At 42.4% G+C, this 20,181-nt stretch overlaps 1 protein-coding gene across 1 annotated transcript; it reads right to left on the reverse strand.

The window, feature by feature from the left end:
• Positions 1-9,111: 9,111 nt before the first annotated feature.
• On the reverse strand, positions 9,112-19,711 carry LOC306749899 (ubiquitin carboxyl-terminal hydrolase 31-like; the record flags this gene model as incomplete). The annotated part of the gene is made up of 16 exons (XM_079233255.1): positions 9,112-10,607; positions 10,712-10,864; positions 10,956-11,114; positions 11,327-11,552; positions 11,866-11,985; positions 12,423-12,552; positions 12,711-12,788; positions 13,370-13,464; positions 13,552-13,663; positions 13,751-13,931; positions 14,147-14,297; positions 14,641-14,776; positions 15,035-15,127; positions 16,256-16,344; positions 16,565-16,702; positions 19,163-19,711. 16 exons carry the CDS (start codon positions 19,709-19,711, stop codon positions 9,112-9,114), a joined length of 3,906 nt encoding a protein of 1,301 aa, XP_079089381.1.
• Positions 19,712-20,181: the final 470 nt, after the last annotated feature.

Below are 20,181 nucleotides of genomic sequence, written 5' to 3' on the forward strand. Positions count from 1 at the left end.
CCTCGAGAACAAGCACCAGTCAGAGTCTGATTAGACTCTGCAAGTGAGCAGCCCTCCAGAGATTGTGTGCAGGTCAAAACTCTCTCTCACTCTCCCTTTTCTCTCTCTCTCTCTCTCTCTTTCTCTCTCACATACTCTCTCACATACACACACTCAGCTTTATTTTCAAATATGAATTCCCACAGGAACCAGCCAATGCAAATCACGAAATCCTGCATTTTGAAGCACTACAAAGTGACCTATTTGTACTCCAGCTAATTAGGTGTTTGTTAGGCTTAATGAGTATTTGCTCAAACTGATGTGTTGATAAAAAAAAAAAAGTTCTCCCTGACATTAAACAATATGGCAATTTTCCTAATATGTTATGTTTAATGTTGTGAACATTCAGATGTTTTGTATATTGGGATTCCTGGCATTGCTATAGAGCAGCCTGGTCCTTATTTAATGTTTAAAATACCTGAAGGAGCTGAAGGGAGCAGAACTACGATGCGCTGTTGATGAGCAGTTATTGATAAGTCTTCAAGGACAAGAGCAGGCACATATTATTGTTCTTTTTATCTTCCACGGAGTTTTGTGATCTGCTTTTGATGCTAAAGCAGCAATGTTGTTTTTGTACTGGTGGGGTGAAAATCTAAATAGAAATGGTCTACTTTTCTTCAAAGCACTAAAAAAAAAGACTGACTGTATATTCAAATGTCACACTGATTTTCCTCATACACATCCATCATGCACATAATGTAGTTCATCTGAAGAATCCCCGTTGGTCAATGTAGCTTCAAACATTCCTTCTTTTGGATTTTTAATGATCTTAGAAGTGAAATACAAGCAGTGGGAAAGGAATATTTCGAAAGAAATCCTTTAATGAAACTTTACTGTTGCAGTAATTTATTTGATACTGTTAATGCAATACAAAATGGTTTGCATGCCTACAGGAAAATGCATTTTACATGCATGCTCTATTTAGGCTGCACGGAATTAAAATAGTACACATTGGCACAGCATTCCCTCTCCTCTGACATGAGATAGAATGAGGTTCCCTGGTATCCGAGTGAGACAGCAGCTGACACTGCAGAGGCCAAGATTCAGCAGTGCACCTCGTTCAGTCCTAACGCTTCAGAATAGTTTAACTTCTGCAGCCGACAGGATGTCCCAGTGATCGAAATCCCCAGTGGCTTAGTAGCCAAATTAAAACGAAGTGCTGACAACTGTGGGACAGTCTCAAGTACGTAATGATACATGTTCCAACTATTTGCAGACCAATGTTGGAACTGCCTTCTGTAGGGATGACGCTTAACAAGCTTGTGCCTGTGCTGGTCTCAAGCTCATGAAGGAAAGGGAAGTGAAGAAGGGAAGTATTTCAAGTCCAATGTGATTCTACATGTAGGCCATTTGACGAAACAATGTCATGGGCCAGTGTAGAAGAAGCAATTTTTGTTTTCATTTGCAATCCGATTTTTGCATTTACATTTACTGCCACCCCTTTTTTGTAACTCTTCTCCAGCTGAGACTGAGAGGACTGACAAAAATGTGCGATTTTTCGCGGCGCATGCCCTTTCAAGATTGACATCTGTAAAATTCTGCAAAGTCGTCCAAATCGGAAACAGTTGTTCAGTGCCATCTCCTCGTTGTTGCATCCGTTTGTCAGATGAGCACGAGTCTGTTTTCTGTGGAGCAGCAAAAGTGAGGTAGAAAGCTGATTAGATTGGAGGAGTAGTCAGACCTCAGCGTCTCTCTCACCAGGAGATGTGTTCTAATTAGAGATCGTGCCTCATGTCTCACGGAGGAGAATAACAAGCCTCATCCCGAGGCTGCATCCAGATGAACCTCTCATCCACAGCGAACCAAAACACGTCTAATGTATCAGCACGACCTGGACTCCACACCACACCTGAGTCGACATGCGGTGCATTAGGGTTTTGATGAGGGTTTACATCGTGTGGCAGCGCTCGCGAAGCAGGAGGCCAAGCAAAGCTGGAGCAACAATGAGGGACACCAGGTAGAGATGCTCTGCCCAAGCAGTACTTTCAGGTAATGAACACAGATTCAACCCCTAATCATTAGCAAACTGGACATAATATCAGCAGGGCATTTCTATGCTGCATTCAACTAAGTGGGGTTTGTTTTTCCAACATATGAACATGGATGACATTGTGGGAGCTTTGATCATGGGATGATCCTGCAGAAGCCGTCTCCAATGTGGAGCTATTTTAAAGTACATGTCAGTCTTGGTTAGTTGTGCAAATGCCTAGACACATATTTAAATACAAAATTAGAGACTAATTGTCTTGTAAAGAAGAATTACATTTGAACGGGGAACTTTTGTTTGAATTGCAACCCAAATTTGGTGAGAAATATACATTTAAAACACCAAAAATCTACTAAAATCTACTTGGATTACTGGACACGCGCATCGAAGCCTCGACACGAAAGGGCACATCACTAATGCACAGTAACATATAAATAAATCACAATATTTACAATATTAAAGCACTTTTGTTATTGACAGGTCTACAACTATTTATCTTATAATATTTGATTGACTGGCCATTTTTAATCATAATTATTGACCCTGGCAGATTCATTCAAATATGAGCTCCATTAACTATTGCTGTGCCTATAAATCAATCTAAGATATGAAGACAATCTAAGATAATCTTTAGTACTTTTGGAAATACTCCTGCAGTTCTCTCTTTCACAGAAATTTTAATTGTACTCTGTCAGACAAAACATTCTTTGTTGTGCACATACACATCAGTGTACACATGCACACACTCGCACTCACAGTGGAGGATGGTCCAACCTACCCAGGCGGCTTGTCTCAGATTGGGTGTCAGATGCTGGAGACAGCTGCACTCATCACAGCTTTTATGAATACATTACCTTTTATGTTCATCCAAACACTGATTTATCTTCCTCTGAAAATCAAACAGGACAGATATTCAGTCACCAGTTTCAGAAACTAAACAAATATCTGCGGCCAAAATAACTGCAAATATTACAGGCGGGTGTTAATTCAAACTTTGTGTGTGTGTGTGTGTGTGTGTGTGTGTGTGTGTGTGTGTGTGTGTGTGTGTGTGTGTGTGTGTGTGTGTGTGTGCAGATGTTTGTGCCTTTTTTTTATATAGCAGAGATGGTTTATGAAATATCAAAGTGTGTTATTTGCCTCCATGAAACTCCGCAACATCAAAGACTCCCCTCGTCTCCCACAAGAACCCAAGGATCCTGGAGTTGTTTTTTTCTTTACCCGTGCAGCCTTGCCTGTCTTCCATCTCAGCATTGCTCAAAAGGCAAACGCGTCTAATGATACAAGATACAAGATGGAGAGACTGCTGCCAACAAAATGGGGAGGGGGAAAAATCATTTTGGGTGATGATTGACATCTCTGCATCTTTTTATTATTCCTGTGATGTTCGTCCAGACACAGTGATGCCAGAAACTGTGGCCTCACACTTTGGCTGATGCAGCAATCTGGTGATATGCGTCTGTCTGTCTGCCAACCACCTGGCTGGAAGAAGCATAATCAACCTCGCAGTCAATCACTCCTTGCACAGCCAATGGTGTAGGATGAGTGTCAGAGGAAGCGTGGCAGACATGCGCTGGCTGTAAGTCCAACTTTGACACTTCGCACCTTGCTCTCTAGCATCCTGATGAGTCCTCTGTATTGGCAAGGCCTTGGGATTCCAGCTACCCACTACTGTGCATTATGTAGGAGAGATGAATGTGCAGCAAGTGGGAGGAATATGGCTGCTGGGTCCGAGGCATTTTACAGGTTGCGGTTTCAAGTATATCCTCTGCCTTCTTAAGCAGAAACAGCCTAAAATGTGTAATGAATTAATACATGAAAGCACTGAAGTTAAAACTGTCTTCCAATTAATTAAAGCTGCGAGTTGGTTGTATTCTGTATGATGGCTAGATTGCATAAATAATAGCTTTTGTGACCCCAAATGCCTTCTGAAAGATACTACGGCGATTATTCCTAACAGTTCATGGGATTTGCCTCTGGCCCACAAACAACAGCACAGTCTCATTGGGTGTTAAAGTTGTTTTCAAGGCACCACTCGGGGTTATGTAATTCAGTCGTGGATGTCCCACATGACACGTCATGTATATTGCATTGCCTAAAGAGCAGCTCTCTCCTACTGCACTCAAGGCTCGCTAGATATTTCATCTCCAATTAAAGGGAACGAAATAACTGCATCACTAGACTCAAGAGAAGAGAAATAATTGACATGCTCGCTCCTGAAACAAGTGAATAATTGAATTTGTTTTTAATTCGGCGGAGAGAAAGAGAGAGAGAGAAAAAAGTCTCACATCAAGAAGAAATCGAAAGAAATATAAAGACAAATGTGGTCATTTGGTAAATGTACTTTTCAGAATACTTTCCTCCAACTCTGAGAGGAAAATGAAAAGTAATGAAAGAAAGCAGGAGATCTCGGAAAGAATCTGTCTATGCTATTTATGAGATTCTTTCTGTTTTATTTTAGTTGTTGCAAAGTGTCAGTTGCTGGACGTATTACGACACTTAAGTGGACAGGGAGGCTAATAGATTTTAAATTAACTAGAAGTAGCAGAGGGATGGCATCAACAGAACCAGGACTGCTGAATAAGACAAAAACACTCAAACAAAAAAGAAAACAGCTGCTGTCTGATAAGTAGGAGTTTACAATCTTGTAATTAATAAAACTGGTATTATTTTCTCTGAATATTGCTGCTTCCATTGCTAATAAATGTTGTCTCCTGAATGGTTTTCAGTAATGGAACAGTGTGAATTGGCGTTAATTTAATGCTAGTGAACTTTTGCTAAACCCGCCCCCGCTACTACTCCGTCAAGCTGTCAGAGCTCCATGGAGCCCACACTGTCACTAACTGCACTCCCTGAATATATATTATCAGTGTTTTCAAAGAGAAGTAGATAAATGGGTAAGCGGCTGTTGCAATACTTTGGCAGCAAAGGTCCTAGTCCGTTTTAAGGCTCATGCATTTTTTTATTTATAAGAGAATGAATGAATGGATGTTTTTTCATCTTGCTTTAAGGTATTGTCATTCAAAATAAATCTCATTTAAGAAAACGTTTGAATGAACCTGGGTGAATGACAGCATCTCATTATTAGTAGATTATTTTGCACTTGTTTTAGGAAATGCTAAGAATGGTTTAATTACTTAAAAGGTTATATTTGCTGTAAAAAAAAAAGCATGTCCGAATGCTTCCCAACTCGGCTGCTACCACCTACAAAGTTTTCCACTCTGTTTGTCTCTCTTGTGTTTTCTGTCAGGCTTTAATTAAAATATCCCAGACTCCTTTGTGTTTTCAGAAAATCATCACCATGTAGAAATATCAGAGGGTAGACATAATATCACAAACATCTGTACATTATGGTTCAATGGCGCTGCAGCATCAATTTGTTGAAATTGTACCATGGAGGACCCACACCAGCTTTTGGCTGTACTGTAGGTTGCTGTGTATATTGCATCATAAGATATACATATAGCATTACATTGTGTTATTTTTTTAAATATAAAATAATGCCAAACAACATTAATTGTATTACATTGTGTAGCTGTTATTTTATAGTGGTGGTTATGACATTGTGGCCACTCTGCCTTCACTCCAGCAATCACTGTATCAATCCATCCAAACAGCAAGCAGTGGAAAAAGTGAAAGCTAATCACAAAGGTCCTGCTCGTCATCTCCTTCTATCCAGGGAGCGTCTCAAAATGGAGACTTTGCAACAGGAGTGAATTTGGCCACAGGAGATATCAAGATTGGATTAATCAATGAAATAAGATTGCATTTCTCCCATGCATCAAGCCCACAGCACAAGCAAAACATATAAACTAATTTAGCATGATGCATTATATTCAGGAATCAAGAGGGCTAATGTCACGGTTAAATTCAGATAAAAGTTGCTGAATTCTCCACTGAGGTCTTGCTAATGATCTTCTCTTGGAACTGATACAATTGGCAAATGATTATTGATTTCAGCGCTGGAGGAGGCTGGCTCGTTCACGGAATGATCTTGCGCCGCGTTGCAGTCTGTGAGTTTTCTAATTACATTCCTAGATGCATATTAATTGAACGACTTCACGCTTTTCTGTACACCAGACAACATGTTCACTTCTGATAAGCTCCGAGACACAGAGCCTTCCTGTTGCATATGAAGAGAAGCATGTTGCAGCCCCGTCGCACCACAGGCCTGTTTTATAAATGTCATCACTTCTCTGCACAAGAGGTGAGAAGTGAAAGGGGTGAAAATCTAATTTTCAAAACTGATGACTGTTATATAAAATTACAAAAATAGAAAGACAAAGAGGCAGCATTAACTCTTAATATGTCCAGCCTTGGGCCAAACTAATAAAAGCACAATTGAATCAGCTCGAAATAAATGATGGTGCTGTAGTTTAATAGCATATCGTCTCCCTCACTGACAGCATCCAATTTGACGGTACTATATATCTCAGTAATCCCACAAGTTGAAATTTCTCTGGGATAAATTTAGTGTGTTGCTTTATTCCCCTCACTCATTTTGTGTTTGTGTCTACTGAGCTTTTAGGCAACCATTGAGCTCCACCCAGTGGAGACAATGTGAATTGTAAAAGAAAAATTGTAAAAGAAAAAGATAGCCGCTCAAAAGCTGTCACATGTAAATGTAAACCAAATCATACAAAGCTACATGTTAAAAAAAACATGACGTATTTTTATTTTGTTTATCTCGCATTGTTAAATCAATGCAACACACACTGCTACACATCACAAAAAGATAAACACAGTACATGTCAAACATTACATTATATCGCAGAATATGAATGGAAAAATATAGCGGGTTTATCATTCTCATGCATTTGTGAAAATAATTCTTTCTTCCCAGCATTGTTATATTCATACATTCCCTCCCACTTGGCATACATACATCAGTTTATCAGTTTGTATACTGCATGTGTTGGATGTTATAGCACAGTATCAACACACTGTAGCCACCAGGCACTAAAGATAATACTCAATTTCATTCTGCTCAATGAGCCAGAAAGTAAAGTAGTTTGTCTTACTGGTGAACACTTCCCCTTGAAAGTGACACTGACATTCAGTAAATCTATCATTCTGATCTATACAACTACCGTCATTAGTTAAATTTGTATTTGTGTGGGTCTCGTGCGCAGTCTTTCACACTGGAAAGTTTACAGCTTCTCAGTTTTACATTTTCTGAGAATAATTTAATTAAAAACAATATAAAAGAGTCGAGAATATACTGTGCATCATTACTTCTTTTTTAATCTTCAGACAAAAGCAGAAGACAGTGTGGTTGTAAAGTGTCTGGAATGTTCTCGGTGAAACCTGTCAAAATGTTTTGATTTAGAAGCAGCCCGTCATTAGCTCTTGTATAACACACACCTGTCTTTCAACCAGCGCCATTTTAATTTATAGTTGGGCTTCTAACATGTTCACTATGAATCCCAAACTATTACAGATGATAAATGAAAGTTAAAACCCCAACTTGTGAACTCCAGCAGCGTTGTGCTGCCATATAAAAACTATAAAAGTTGCTAAAGGTTGGAAATTGTGAGGAAAAATGTGAGACAAATGATTACAATACAGAAACATTAATTTGCAAGTGAGTTGATTTACTTTGAGAGGGTGAATGAGCAATACTTATCATTCATACAAAATGTATATTACTTTGAAGAAATGTGCAAACAAAGCTTTAATAAAGGATGCCTTAACATGCTCTCTGATGCCGGCATTTGGAAAAATATACAATTAAAAATATATACACATCCAAGAGTAGCACATACTCTACATACTCAGTGTGGGCATTAGCAAGAATCTGCTTGCATAGTTAAGTGCATGCATAAACAATTTATCATGCAACAACTGTCGTATACCGTATGGATGGGTGATCGCTTCTCTCAGGCTGTCAGTGCGCTCAGTGTTGATTTACTCTGCGATGCAAGCTAAAGATGTGCACAAGCTGTGATGTCACACAAGAAGACAGAAGGGGGGCTGACTCAAACATACCATAATGCTCTATGTACATGTCTGGTGTTTTCAACCTAGGCAACCCAGCTGTCTTTGAATATGTGTGCGTATAGTGGCTTTTTACATTAACCCTGTGTTCATCTGAGAGGAATGTTTTGGAGATGTCTGGCAGTCTGAAGAGGCTGATCCCCATGAGGTTACATGGACGCCGCAGTTTAAGTGTTGGCATCAGCAGCTGGAGGGCAGAGGTGGTGACGGGTAGGAGGTTGTCTGAGGGGTAACATGGCGTTACTAGTAAATAAAACACAAACATTTAGGAACCATTACAAACCGGACGTCTCCAGACATTTAACACCAACAAGACATGCTTCCTTCCTGCACTTCCCCCTCTGGGCGTCTCCTCGACAGTCTTGTTTCTGGCTGCACAGAAATACTTCTTAAAGGCTGTTGTACAATGACTACATCAAGGAGCATATGTAAACAGCGGTTCAGGTTAAATAGGCGTAGTTGTGTGTCGACTTGAAATTACATTTTCAGTGCTTAATAAATATTAAAATTGAATTATAAATTTACCAACACCTGCAGTTATACAATTCCGATTAAATACGTTGATTATCTGAGGCACTGATGTTTGTTGAAATATGGCTCTCAATATTGACAGAGAGCTGTACATGAAGATTTTTGGAAATAATTCAGTGTTTCACTGCATCAGCATGTCAAAAATTGCCAGTAAACTTCCTTTGGTGACTGAGTAGTCCGGGTGTGATGTATCTCAATCGTTTCTTTTCACCATTGTTTCTGCTTTCCGTCTTGTGCAAAGTCACTTTTATTTTCACCTCCTACTGAGATGTACTATGCTACAGACAGAACAGGGCAATAATTCAATACATGTGCAGTCCATGCTTATTTATAATACAGTATAATAATCCTCAAAATGAATGCAATCCATACAAAGTGCTTCGTTAAAATCCATTCCTAAATAACTATTTAACAATGTGGACAGTAGGTGTCCTGTATGGCAGCTGGTATTCAGTGACCACTGAAAAGCTACAGGTGCTTTAAAGATGTTTGTCAGGTTTGATGGTTAAAACACCTCAGAGCTGCACTAGAGAGATTGTTATCAGGCCTTTAAAAGAATGTCACTTGGCCCGCTGGCTAGTGTGTGTAGAGCTGATAGGGATCTTCCTGGACTGCATTATCTTTTTAGCAGGCTCTTTCTTCGAAGGCTCTTTTGCATTGGCAGAGGACTGGGTGGCCGTTTCTGCCCCAGAAAGCTTGGACTTTGTGGAGGGCAGATGTGAATGCTTAGCTGCAGCGGACGCCTTTGAGGAATCCTTGTCTTTGGCTGTGGTCCCATTAGTCTGGGCCTCTGAAGCCACACTCTGGGCTTTCTTGCTTGCTCCGTGTGGGATTCCCTCTCTTGCTGCATCCCCAGCACCGTCCTCTGGACTCGCTTTAGCCTCTCCCGCCCCTGCTTTCCCGCCATCGACTGACTTCCGCGTCTCTTTGGGCCTCAGAGCAGTTTTGAAGAAGGATAAACCTTTGTCCTCTGTCTTACTGTTCCTTTGAGGTCCCCTTGATGGCGGGGCTGCGCTCGCAGAGGAAACACCGACACTCGAAGATCGGAGACTAGCCATGGAGGAGCTACTGCTTGAGCTCCGGCCCGCTCCCCGGTTCTCCACAGCACGGCCCGGCCTGCCCTCTGCTCTACTAGCAGCAGTCGACCGGGGAGGCCCTGCATGGTTGACCTTCTTCTCTGAGACCACGTTATTCCGTGAGGATTCACGACTAGCGCTCCTCTCTGCTGCTTTAGTCCTTGCTGAGGCTGAGCTTTTCTCGCCTCCCCCTCTGGGTGATGTCCTCCTCGGAGGGTGTGAGCTTTGTAATCCTGGAGAACCACTCTTCCTCTGTTGGGCAGAGTCCGGATGTAGTACCTCCGGGGTTTGGGATGACCCTTTCTTCGAGGGCGTTGCTGTTCTCGAGGAACCAGCCGTGCTAGTTTTAGGTGGTCCATCGCTTTTGTCCTTGGGGGATGACGCCGATGCTGCACCCTTGGTCTGAGTTCGAGACGGTAACTTGCCAATGGCTGGGGATGCAGGTGACAGAGAGCTGGATGATGTTGAGGACGTGGCAGGGCGCTTCTTGGGACTTGCTGAGGTCCTTTTAACGCAAGTGCTATCTGCAGCCCCATTTCTTTGTTTTGGGTCCTTTGCAGCTGCCCCGTGCCGTGGACTGACCTGTTCAGCAGCAGTGACTGCATTGTTGTTGTCCCCAGTCTGGGCGGAGCTCCTTTGCTCTGCCTGAGCAACAGCCTTGGAGTGAACCTGCTCCGGGAGCTTCTTACTGCCTGGATTACTATCCAGAGCTGCAAGGGCCGACTTGCCCCCAGACGCCTTGTCCAGCTTTGGGGACAGCTTGGCATCAACCACCTCTCCTATCCTCTCCAGTGTCGGGGAGGAGGAGTGGGATTCCAGGGAGAAGCGTGAGGGAGAGTTGGAACGGAGTTGGAGTTTAGCAGAGTGGGACCAGGACGGTTTAGTGACATTTTCACTGAGCACCAAGGGGCTGGCAATGGAAGACCTTGAGGAGAATGTTTGTCTTTGCATGCCTCGTACTGCTGGCCGGCTCGACAAGCCTGCGTGGTAGAAAGACAAGCATCAATAAAAGATTGCTTCAGAAAATATTCGTCACCTTTGTGAAGTATTGAAAATAATTCAGATTTGGATGAGTCTGTGTCACCATCATCCTCGCTCCGTTCACCAGCAAACTCAGCTGACTCGGAGAGGGAGGCCAGAGACGTGCGTCTGGAGGAGCCGGATGAGGCTTGGCTCGGTGGACGGCTGCCCATCAGCCGACTGATCCAGTGCTCACACAAAGAGGAACTGGTGGATCCTAAAGCCCCGAACAGACAGTGGTTGAACATGTATAATATTTGAACATGAAAAGAAGAGATTGTACAAGCGTATATTAAAAAAAAGATTACCTCCCACAGAACTGTTGGCAGACCAAGATGGAATTGTGGCACGTCTTTGATAAAACAAGATGTAACCTGTCTGCTTGCAGACTTCATCTTCCGGTATGGGCTGAACATCACTATCATCAAAGCAATACCACTGTCCATCGATAGAGTTCTTGCAGTGAGCTACAAGACACAAGGTAATTAAATGTTGTAAATATCTTGGAAAGAAAATCAGTAATTACAACAACCGCAGATTATTCTTAATCTGTATCAGTAGAATAACGTAGCATTTCATTATTCTTCACGTTATGTACTTTGACCTTTCTTGGTCTTTTCTGTGTGCATTTGGCGAATAAGGCGATTCTGATGGTTGGTTGTTGTTGCTGCTCCATTACCTGTGTAATGTCCTCCCTGCATGGTTCCATGGTGGTTACACACTGCGTACAGGTCATACAGGTAGTCCTCTGGGTCACGGCCCATCCCATAAGGCCGTCTCCATGGTGACCAGTGCGAAGGGAGACTCCAGCTGCTCTGGCTCCTCTTCACCATATGGGGTGCCATGTCCATGCCTGTGAGCGGGAACTTCACCATGTTCTGCATCTTCATTCGTCGATCCCCATCCTAAAGACACATTTATGGAATTCAGACACAGTAATATAGAAATACATCATCTCTCTTTAACTTACTTCTAGCCAAGACAGCACTTTGTGAGTCTATGTGTGTGTGAGAGTGCTTTGTCAGCTGTTTATATTTCTGTAGTCTGTGGACAGATTTTGTGACCGTGATAGAGTTGCATAAAAACTCTTCATGTGTGTAGATGGCAGAGATCGAAGATGAGTGTGGCCCGAATAAGGGAGCATGAATTATGGGGTATGAAGTGGGTGGAAGAGCATTTCGGCACCTTTTGTTTTATCAAGACTGTCTACAAGAGTACCTGTCTAAAGCGTTTCAGGTGAAGTATGAGGATGTCTGGCAGGGTCCACAGACTGAGCTTGATACTGCCCTGCTGAAGCTGCTTACAGTGTGGACATCGCCAAGCATCATCAGGAGCGAGCTGAAATGAATGCAAAGAAAGAAAACTGTTATTAGAGAGCAACTAAACTCCAGTTGGGTTCTATTCATTTGTTTTCTTGACCTGTTAACATATGTTTTCTGTACAATAAAGGTATGAGTTGATGCCATTTCTTTAACATTAGGCTAAACATATCATGTAGCGAAAAGGAAAAAAGTGGTGGAAACGTTTAATTGTACTGCCATCTAGTGTATGTAATTATACAGCCCCAAAGCCTGGCATCTTGACGCCACGACAGAGATCAAATGAATAGAAATATAATCCAACAACACATTCCGTACTCACTCGAACCAGCATTTCTAATGAGACTGTCACTTAGTGTGCAGCAAAGAATAAACACATCTTTAATCCTAATATGTATTAAGTCTGTGATATTCGTAGGACTAGTGCAGCCGACATGATACCATGTCTCCGCCTACCTGTTCCTCTTTGGTGTAGAGTTGAAAGCACTGGGCCAGTGAGCAGGTCTGAGGCTGCAGGTGCTGCTCCTTTGCTTGACGCACGCTTTCAGCATCTGGGGTGTATTCATCCTCAGTTCTTTTGAACAGACTGCAGGCATAACATACGGGCATAAGTCACAGAGGGATCACGCGGAACTTCAAAATACATTGTATTTGTGTTAAATTGCAGAGCTCTGAGAGGAGACATCACACATCAGCCCTGAGCTAAATGAAGTGCGTGGGACTGTTGCTTCAGATCACACTCACTAGTCTTTCGTCTCCTTGTCCCACTCAACGACAATTTTGACATGAGGTGGCCCTCCAGGACCGCAAGACTTGAACGCCCTGTTGAAAATGAGATTAAGAGAACCCCACATTATATTTTTCATTTTAGTTTTTTAGTTGGTATTCATATACAGAGTTTAGCAGTACAGAATGATTTGAGGGAACACTAGAGTAAGCTCTTAATTTAAGACTGCCTCCAGAAGCCAGTATTATCTATGACTGTAGGAGCGGGTGTCTACAAAACTTTATATATGGAATAATTGCACACTGGATTCTAGATAGTCTTCATAGACCTCAGGATCTGAAGCAAGCATAACATTAAGGCCAACTTCAACTTCAATGAGGTTGAGGATTTATGTTCTGCTTATTTGTTTGTTTGTTTTTCATGTGGCAGCAGCGAAGAAAACAAATCCATGCAAAAACAACAGAGCTCAACACATTTTTAGAAGAATATCAATAAAACCAGACACGCTATCATACATCTCAGGAGATATTTTAACATCAATATTCCGCTGAAGACTCGGCCTACATACTGTAGCTCTTCAATCAACTTCAAGTGGATTGAACTCACTGCAGGATTTATATAATGACTTTTCAAGTGCGGTAACACGTCCGCCTCTGGTGGCGATAAGTGACATTACCTCTCCACGGAAGGATGGCAGAGCGGCTGCTCCTCCTGAGGCAAGAGATACGTGATTCCAACCACTCCGACCACACGCAAAGTGAATGGCCCTACCTACAGACCATCAAGGACAAGACATTAAAAACATAACACATAAACGTAAAGACAATTCAAATCAAAGAGTGTGTAATAAGTCGGTACCTGCACAAACACTCCAGGGCGCAAAAGATGCTGCATCTTCTCCAAGATCTCTTTCTGAAGTACGTCCCATGTCACTGTACGCTCCAAATACAGAATGAATGGATTACCAAATCTGCAGAAAGTACAAAAACAGACATGCATCAGTTTTAAAGATATCTTTGGGATAAGGATCCAAACCTTTAGAAGTGTGGTTCAATACCTGCGTCCCTGCTGTCCAGCGCAGGCTCTGTTACACACCAGCAAGACAATCTTCTCAGCCTGTCCATTATTCTTATTGGGACTCTGAGGCGGGGTGGTCGGCTCTTGTATTTGTGTGGATATCCTATTAATATCTGTGCCGTACTTTAGGTTGTTCTGGTTGAGATTTGCATGTGGGCTCCCTGTAGTAAACACAAAATGAAAAGATACAAATGTGAAATAAAAGAAAATGAAGTAAAACAATACACAAAAATCAATCCAATACACTGGTTAGTGTGGGAAGCAGCGCCCTGACTGAAGCGTTGCTCCAATATTAGTCCATTTCTAATCTAATCTCCACTCCTACCAGCGTATAAAGAGCTGAACTCATTTCTGGGGAACAAACAGGATGTCGTACCGCCTCGCTTGGAGCGGATCTGCTCCGGTCGGAATAGCTCAGGTGTCTCGAAGGCAAAGATGGAGTCGCTCTCCTGAATGATCTCAAGGTCGTCATCGTCGTCACAGAAGGAGCGATGAAAGCCGTCAAAGTACATTTCAGTGAGGACGATCTGAGCAGAGACGGGAAACAAAAGCAGGGTGCAATTTGATGAAAATTATTGAAACAAGAACTCTCACAAGAATTAACAAAAGGGTGTGTTTCCAAGTATCAAAAGAGGCTTTATATTCTGAAATATACACATAACGTGTAAAGATATTTATAAAGCACTGATGATACATTACTTGCCTTCCACTTTGAGAAAACTTAGGTACAAACTTGAACACAAAAGTATCTCACGGCTCACTGAAAACATCCTCATCCAGTTTCCTCAAAGTAGCACACCCTATCTTTAATCCTCTTCATTTGGATGCCTTAATGGCTTTAAAAAGAGCAAGTGTCTAATAGGACAGCACCTGTTGGGCAGGGATTTTGGTCTCTTGGGCCACAGCTTGTCTCAGCCTGGACACGGTGCCAGAAAGAGGCACCGCCACCCCGACTCTCATGCAGTGGGAGCATTTTCCTTGGTACACCACTGTCACATACAGGGGCCTGCAACACAGACAGATTGAAATGAATTGTCTGTTTCGTAACTACAGCTGGACTGATGTTTCAAAGATAGACGGCATCTTCTCATTTCTAATTTTAACTCGTCGGATCTTTCATGGTGTTTTTCGAGGCTGGATTTGACACTTCTTCTTAGTGCCGGGTTCAGACTGGGTCTTGTCTGGTTGTATTTTGGGATGCAGGGACTTTTTTTTGTCTGATAGATATTGTCTCGCTCATAAACTAGATGCAGAGTCGCCTTACCGTGTGTGAGGTACGGGGATTGGCAGTGAGATGCAGAGGAAAGGATCAAAGGTGTTGCTCTGTTTCTGGCAGTGAGGGCAAGTCAGAGAGGACCTGCAGAGACATGATGAGAATAGTTAAATGCAGCTGGCATCATTTTCAAGGAATGGTTCAAAGTTTTGGGAGATACGCTAATTATCTTTACTGTAGAGAGTTGGATAAGATGATTGATAGCACTCTCATTTGAGCAGCAGGTTATCTTAGCTAAGCCTCAAGGCTGAACACGGGGGTAAACAGCTATCCTGGCTCTGTCCAAAGGTAACTTAATTCCTCTATCAGCGACTTTAAAGCTCTCAAACACTTTATATCTAATTTATTTAAATAGTACAATAACCGAACTGTAAAAACAACATATTGTAGTTTTACAGGGGTTAAATGCTAACACTTTCCTGCCTGGCAAACACACAGTGGTGATAAAACTCCAGGAAGTCAGGCACTCAAACCTATTCAAACCACAGTGTGTCATTTTTATACTTCACTCTACAAATTATTAAAACGATATACGAAATGGTAATGACCTTTAAAAGTGCAAGTGGGCAGATTGAGTTACTTTTGGACAGAGCCAAGCTGTATGTTTCCCCCGTTTCAGGTCTTTATGCTAAGCTAAGATAGCCGGATGCTGTAGCTTCATATTTAGCTCACAGAGTGGTATTGATCTTATCAACTAACTCATGGCCAGACATAGAAAGCCGTATGGAATACATACATAAATCTAACATCAATTTTCAGTAGTAGGATATTCACAATAATCTGTACAGTGTTATGATTCCTGGAAAAATCACTGCAGGGCAAAACGATTTAATAATACTGGTGTAATACTGATGTATCACTATAAACATTCTGCAATTATTACAGAAGTTAGACGAAATAACACACACATTTGAGGAAAAATACTTAATATTCTTGGAGTTTAAACTTGTGGTCATCGTTCCTTTTTGTCAATACAATCGTATCATAGGTTCTGTACTTATAGGTCACGCGATGACACCCAGAAGAAGGCCAGAGGATACGGTCAAAAGCTCAAAAGCTAGTGAGTGAACCTTGAGTTGTGTGTTGTGGGATTTTTTCAGAAAGTTACCCTTGACATAGAAGATACAGTATGTTGAGGACTTTGTTTGAATGTTCTTCATTGATTTTCAGATAGTTAATATTAAATACTTTACCAGTAATTTAAAGTTTCACCTGTATTGTGCCTGAAACAACTCCTGTACGAAAGAGCCAGGTGCTGGAAGTGGAGATCCTTCAGGGGCATTTTCCTCTTCTATTGGAGGCTGGGAAAACACCATAAACACTCAACAATTATTTGGCAAACCAATACAATATAATGCATGTTATATAACAGAGGCAGTGAGAAGTACAGTTCAGATATTGGCAACATTCAGTTTATTTCAATATTGTTCAGATAAGAAACACAAAAGTGGCCACATCTGGTCTATTAGCTGAATATAGAGGTCTAAAAACTCGATAGCTGTGCTCTAAGTTGATGTTTACCTTCCTGGGGGGTCTGATGTCAGGGTGGATAATATGGTTGAGGTCTTCATGAACTCTATCCAGCAGCCAGAGGAGGAATTCTTGGGCATCGTGCTGGGAGTTGCCCTTGAACTGCAGGGCGCTCTTGGACACCACATTCTGCAGAGGGACAAACAAAATATGGTTCAAGTGGACTGCTCTTGAAACAGAAAAGATTGTGTTGACATCATTGGCTCATCATAAAATATTCAGCACGTTTGACCAGGATGTTGATCAGCACAATCCGAAAGGTCAGCAGAGGTGCGGGTGAGACGCAGCCAGGGCCCGGAGAAGCTTTTAAAAACCAGGACACAGGCTGATAATCGACAACTTAACCTCACTGACAAATATCTATTAGAGAGGGCAACAGTGTGTACCCTACAGAGTCACCCGGGCTGGCAGCTATAAAGCCACCTCTGGCTATCAAATGTCAAGCAAGGTCAAAGATATGAGGGGACTGTGCACTACGTGTCTTCCCATCCTGCCCCTTGGGACCTTCTTCCTCATTTTGAAGGCATAACAAATGCAGCCTCAGCATTTTGTTCAAGATGTGGTGCAAATATAGAGATAGTCTTTCTTCTGTGGCTTGGCAACAGAGGGCGTCTTTAAGTAAAGGTCTGTTGATACAAGCTTAATACCCCTACAATACAGAATCCCTGAATAATCTACAAAAAACGTCTAATCATTTAATCAACCATTGATTGCAGTTACCTTGTGCTGTTTACAGACTACTACCATCTGTTGGATTTGTTTTCACATTGTCAAATTAAGTATCACTTTTCCCAAATGGTGAATGTGTCTTGTGATCATCTATGAGGGTTTGTGTCGAACGTGCTCTGGGGCAGTTTGGGTGTTGTGTAATGACATAATCCTCAAACCAATGCTGGACTCTGACACACGGTGGATAATTCCCCTGTGTTATTATCACGGAGGCCTTCCTAATGATCTTTAAGTGCACTCAGTCGAGGCTCATGATGTGGTCTGAGTGTAAGAAGCGCACAACCGACACATGCTGAGCTGTAATCTACACTAACCACAAAGAAACATGTTTAGCTGAAGTTCAATTCGCTGCATTTAAGTTTGTGATGTATAACTTGGAGAGTATGTTATTGAGATATTAAAAGAGAAAGTACAAATTATACTGCATGAACATAAAAGGAACAATGTAGCAACAGCATAGGATGTTAGTAGCCAAAATTATTTACATTAGCATGAGGAAAATAACTCGTTTATTAAGCTTTCGATTCTTTGTTTATCACAAATTAGAGACACCACATTTAACCAATACTGTCTGATAGTCTGGGTTTGCACTTAACTTCCTGACCGATTTATACAGATTCAAGGCCTCACACGCAGGAAAGAATAATCTATATCCAATCAGACAGTTTGTACTTTGGCTGGCAACCAAGGTAAAAGTGGACATAGTAACACTGTCAAAATGAATGTGTTTTATGGCCCTGATCAATTTAGCTCCTCCCATTATGTATTTTGAACTTTTGAGATTAGAAAATAGGTTATTAGACATATAAAAATAAAGTATAGCCAAAGAACAAACCTTTGTGATTGTGACAGGCAAACTTTTCAGTTTACGAGGTGAACCGATGAAAAAGCAGACAAGGCTGCAACAAAAGCTGATGAGTGTGGGCCGACAATAAAGCGGCTCCAAGAACATATGAGTTTTATTACGGCTCTGATCTGGGACTCAGCTGATCGAGTGTTAGTGCAGGAACACTGACTTCACCCATTTCATTAGGATGTATATTCTCTTTTATTAATTGGAGTCGTGAATAAAACAAACTCAGAACTGTGAGCTGTGCTGGAATAGGATTATTGACCAAAGACAGAAAGTATACCTTGTGTTTTCATATCTTAAATAAGTTTGTGTTCGAGGACAGACTAAACACTACTGCAATAGAGGCTTGTTGACAAGCAAAGCAGTCACTCAAGGCCAGCGCATAATCACTGCATCTAAACCCTGTCTGCGATTATTCTGACAAATGTAGGAATGTCATGATTTTAAATAGACTCAAATTCACATCTGTACAAAGCACCTGCCTCTGGTCTTATACATGTCAGCATTGACAGAGCACAGAAAAGATGTTGTATTATGTATCACCACTGATTATTCAAAAAGTAGGATTACGCAGCATAGTTCATTTTAGATGGCAAAGACCCCCGTGTTATTATCCTTAATGGAGGTGCACGAAAGGCACAAACTGGGCCTGAGCTGTAATCCATATGGCTCTTTGTTTGAAATCATAACACTAGTGACGTTACTTTTCTTTTAATATCTGCAGAATATAAGGATTTATATTATCACTCACATGGACCAAATAAGAAAATAACACATTTAAGATGGGGCTCCGGATGGCAAAAATCAACAACAAAAAAGTTAATAACTCTAGAAAATCAGATCCTCATCTAACATCTCAGCTTGTTTCAAGTCAACTTTATTCTAGTCCGGATCTAAAGTGTATCAAAATGCACTGCTCCACATCTATTTGATGCACATTGTGTGCTTTCTGTAGCTGCTGTGAGATGAATTATGTCTCACAGCGAGGTGCACGATGCTCAGCCTACCTTGAAGTCCCTGCTGTGCTGAGGTGTGTACTCGAAGGTCCACAGAGCCCGAACCAGCCCGGACAGCTGCTCGGTCACCTCCCCGGAGTCCTGCTGCTGCTGCTGCTGGCTGCCCTTCTTCTGCACCAGCACCCCGTTGGACTTGGCCTTGTCGTTGCCGCTGCCGGTCGTCGTCTCCCCGCCTTTGAACTGCTCCAGCGCCAGGTACTCTGCGAAGAGCTCCGTGTTGCTGAGGCACTGCAGGATAGCGTTCATGAAGCAGGTGTTGCCGTGGTTCTTGAGCCCGGCGACCCCCGGCACCTTGTCACCGAAGGGGAACCCCCCGCAGTCGCTGTCGTCGGACGGGAGCGACCCCCCGGTGGTGCTCGGGTTGAGGGTGGCGTCGTCCTTCTCGTCCTCGGCGGCGTGCTCGTCGGTACCGAAATGAGACAGAGTCGACAGAGTCCGGAGAACTCTGTTCATGAAGCTCCCGACGGAGCGGACCGAGCTTCTCCGGAAGAGTTTTTTACTGAAGGACTTCTTCTCCTTGTTACTGACAACTTTCGACATGATGACATCCAGAAAGGGCGCCCCTTTTTTTTATTTAATTTTGTATGATTTATTTTAATTTTTCTCAGAGCATCGCCTCCTGTGACAGCTCCTTCCCTCTGTGATGGTTAGGCCCGAGCATATTTCACAGAAACACAGAAGGCCCGGCAGTTCTGGGGATCATATCAAATGGAGACAGCCGCGTCGAGTCAGCCCACTTGCAACACTGCGTCGGATTGCATAAACAGCCTCCATGGAGAGCCGCGGTCAGGGCGCTGTGCAGGAAGGCTCGGGGCAGTCCCGCACCGGGCAGCAGCCGTCATCTCTAGCGCGCGCTCCGGTGACATAACATCACCTGTTCGGACACACACACAACACAAACAGATCAGTATCCGTCAGGCGTACACATCAAATCAACCTTGTAGAATAAGGCTGAGAGTGACTAGCGGGATTCCTCATCATTTATTAAAGAAAACCGCAGCTCCACCCTT

Source organism: Taurulus bubalis (assembly GCF_910589615.1).
Source record: "Taurulus bubalis genome assembly, chromosome: 2".
Lineage (NCBI taxonomy): Eukaryota > Metazoa > Chordata > Actinopteri > Perciformes > Cottidae > Taurulus > Taurulus bubalis.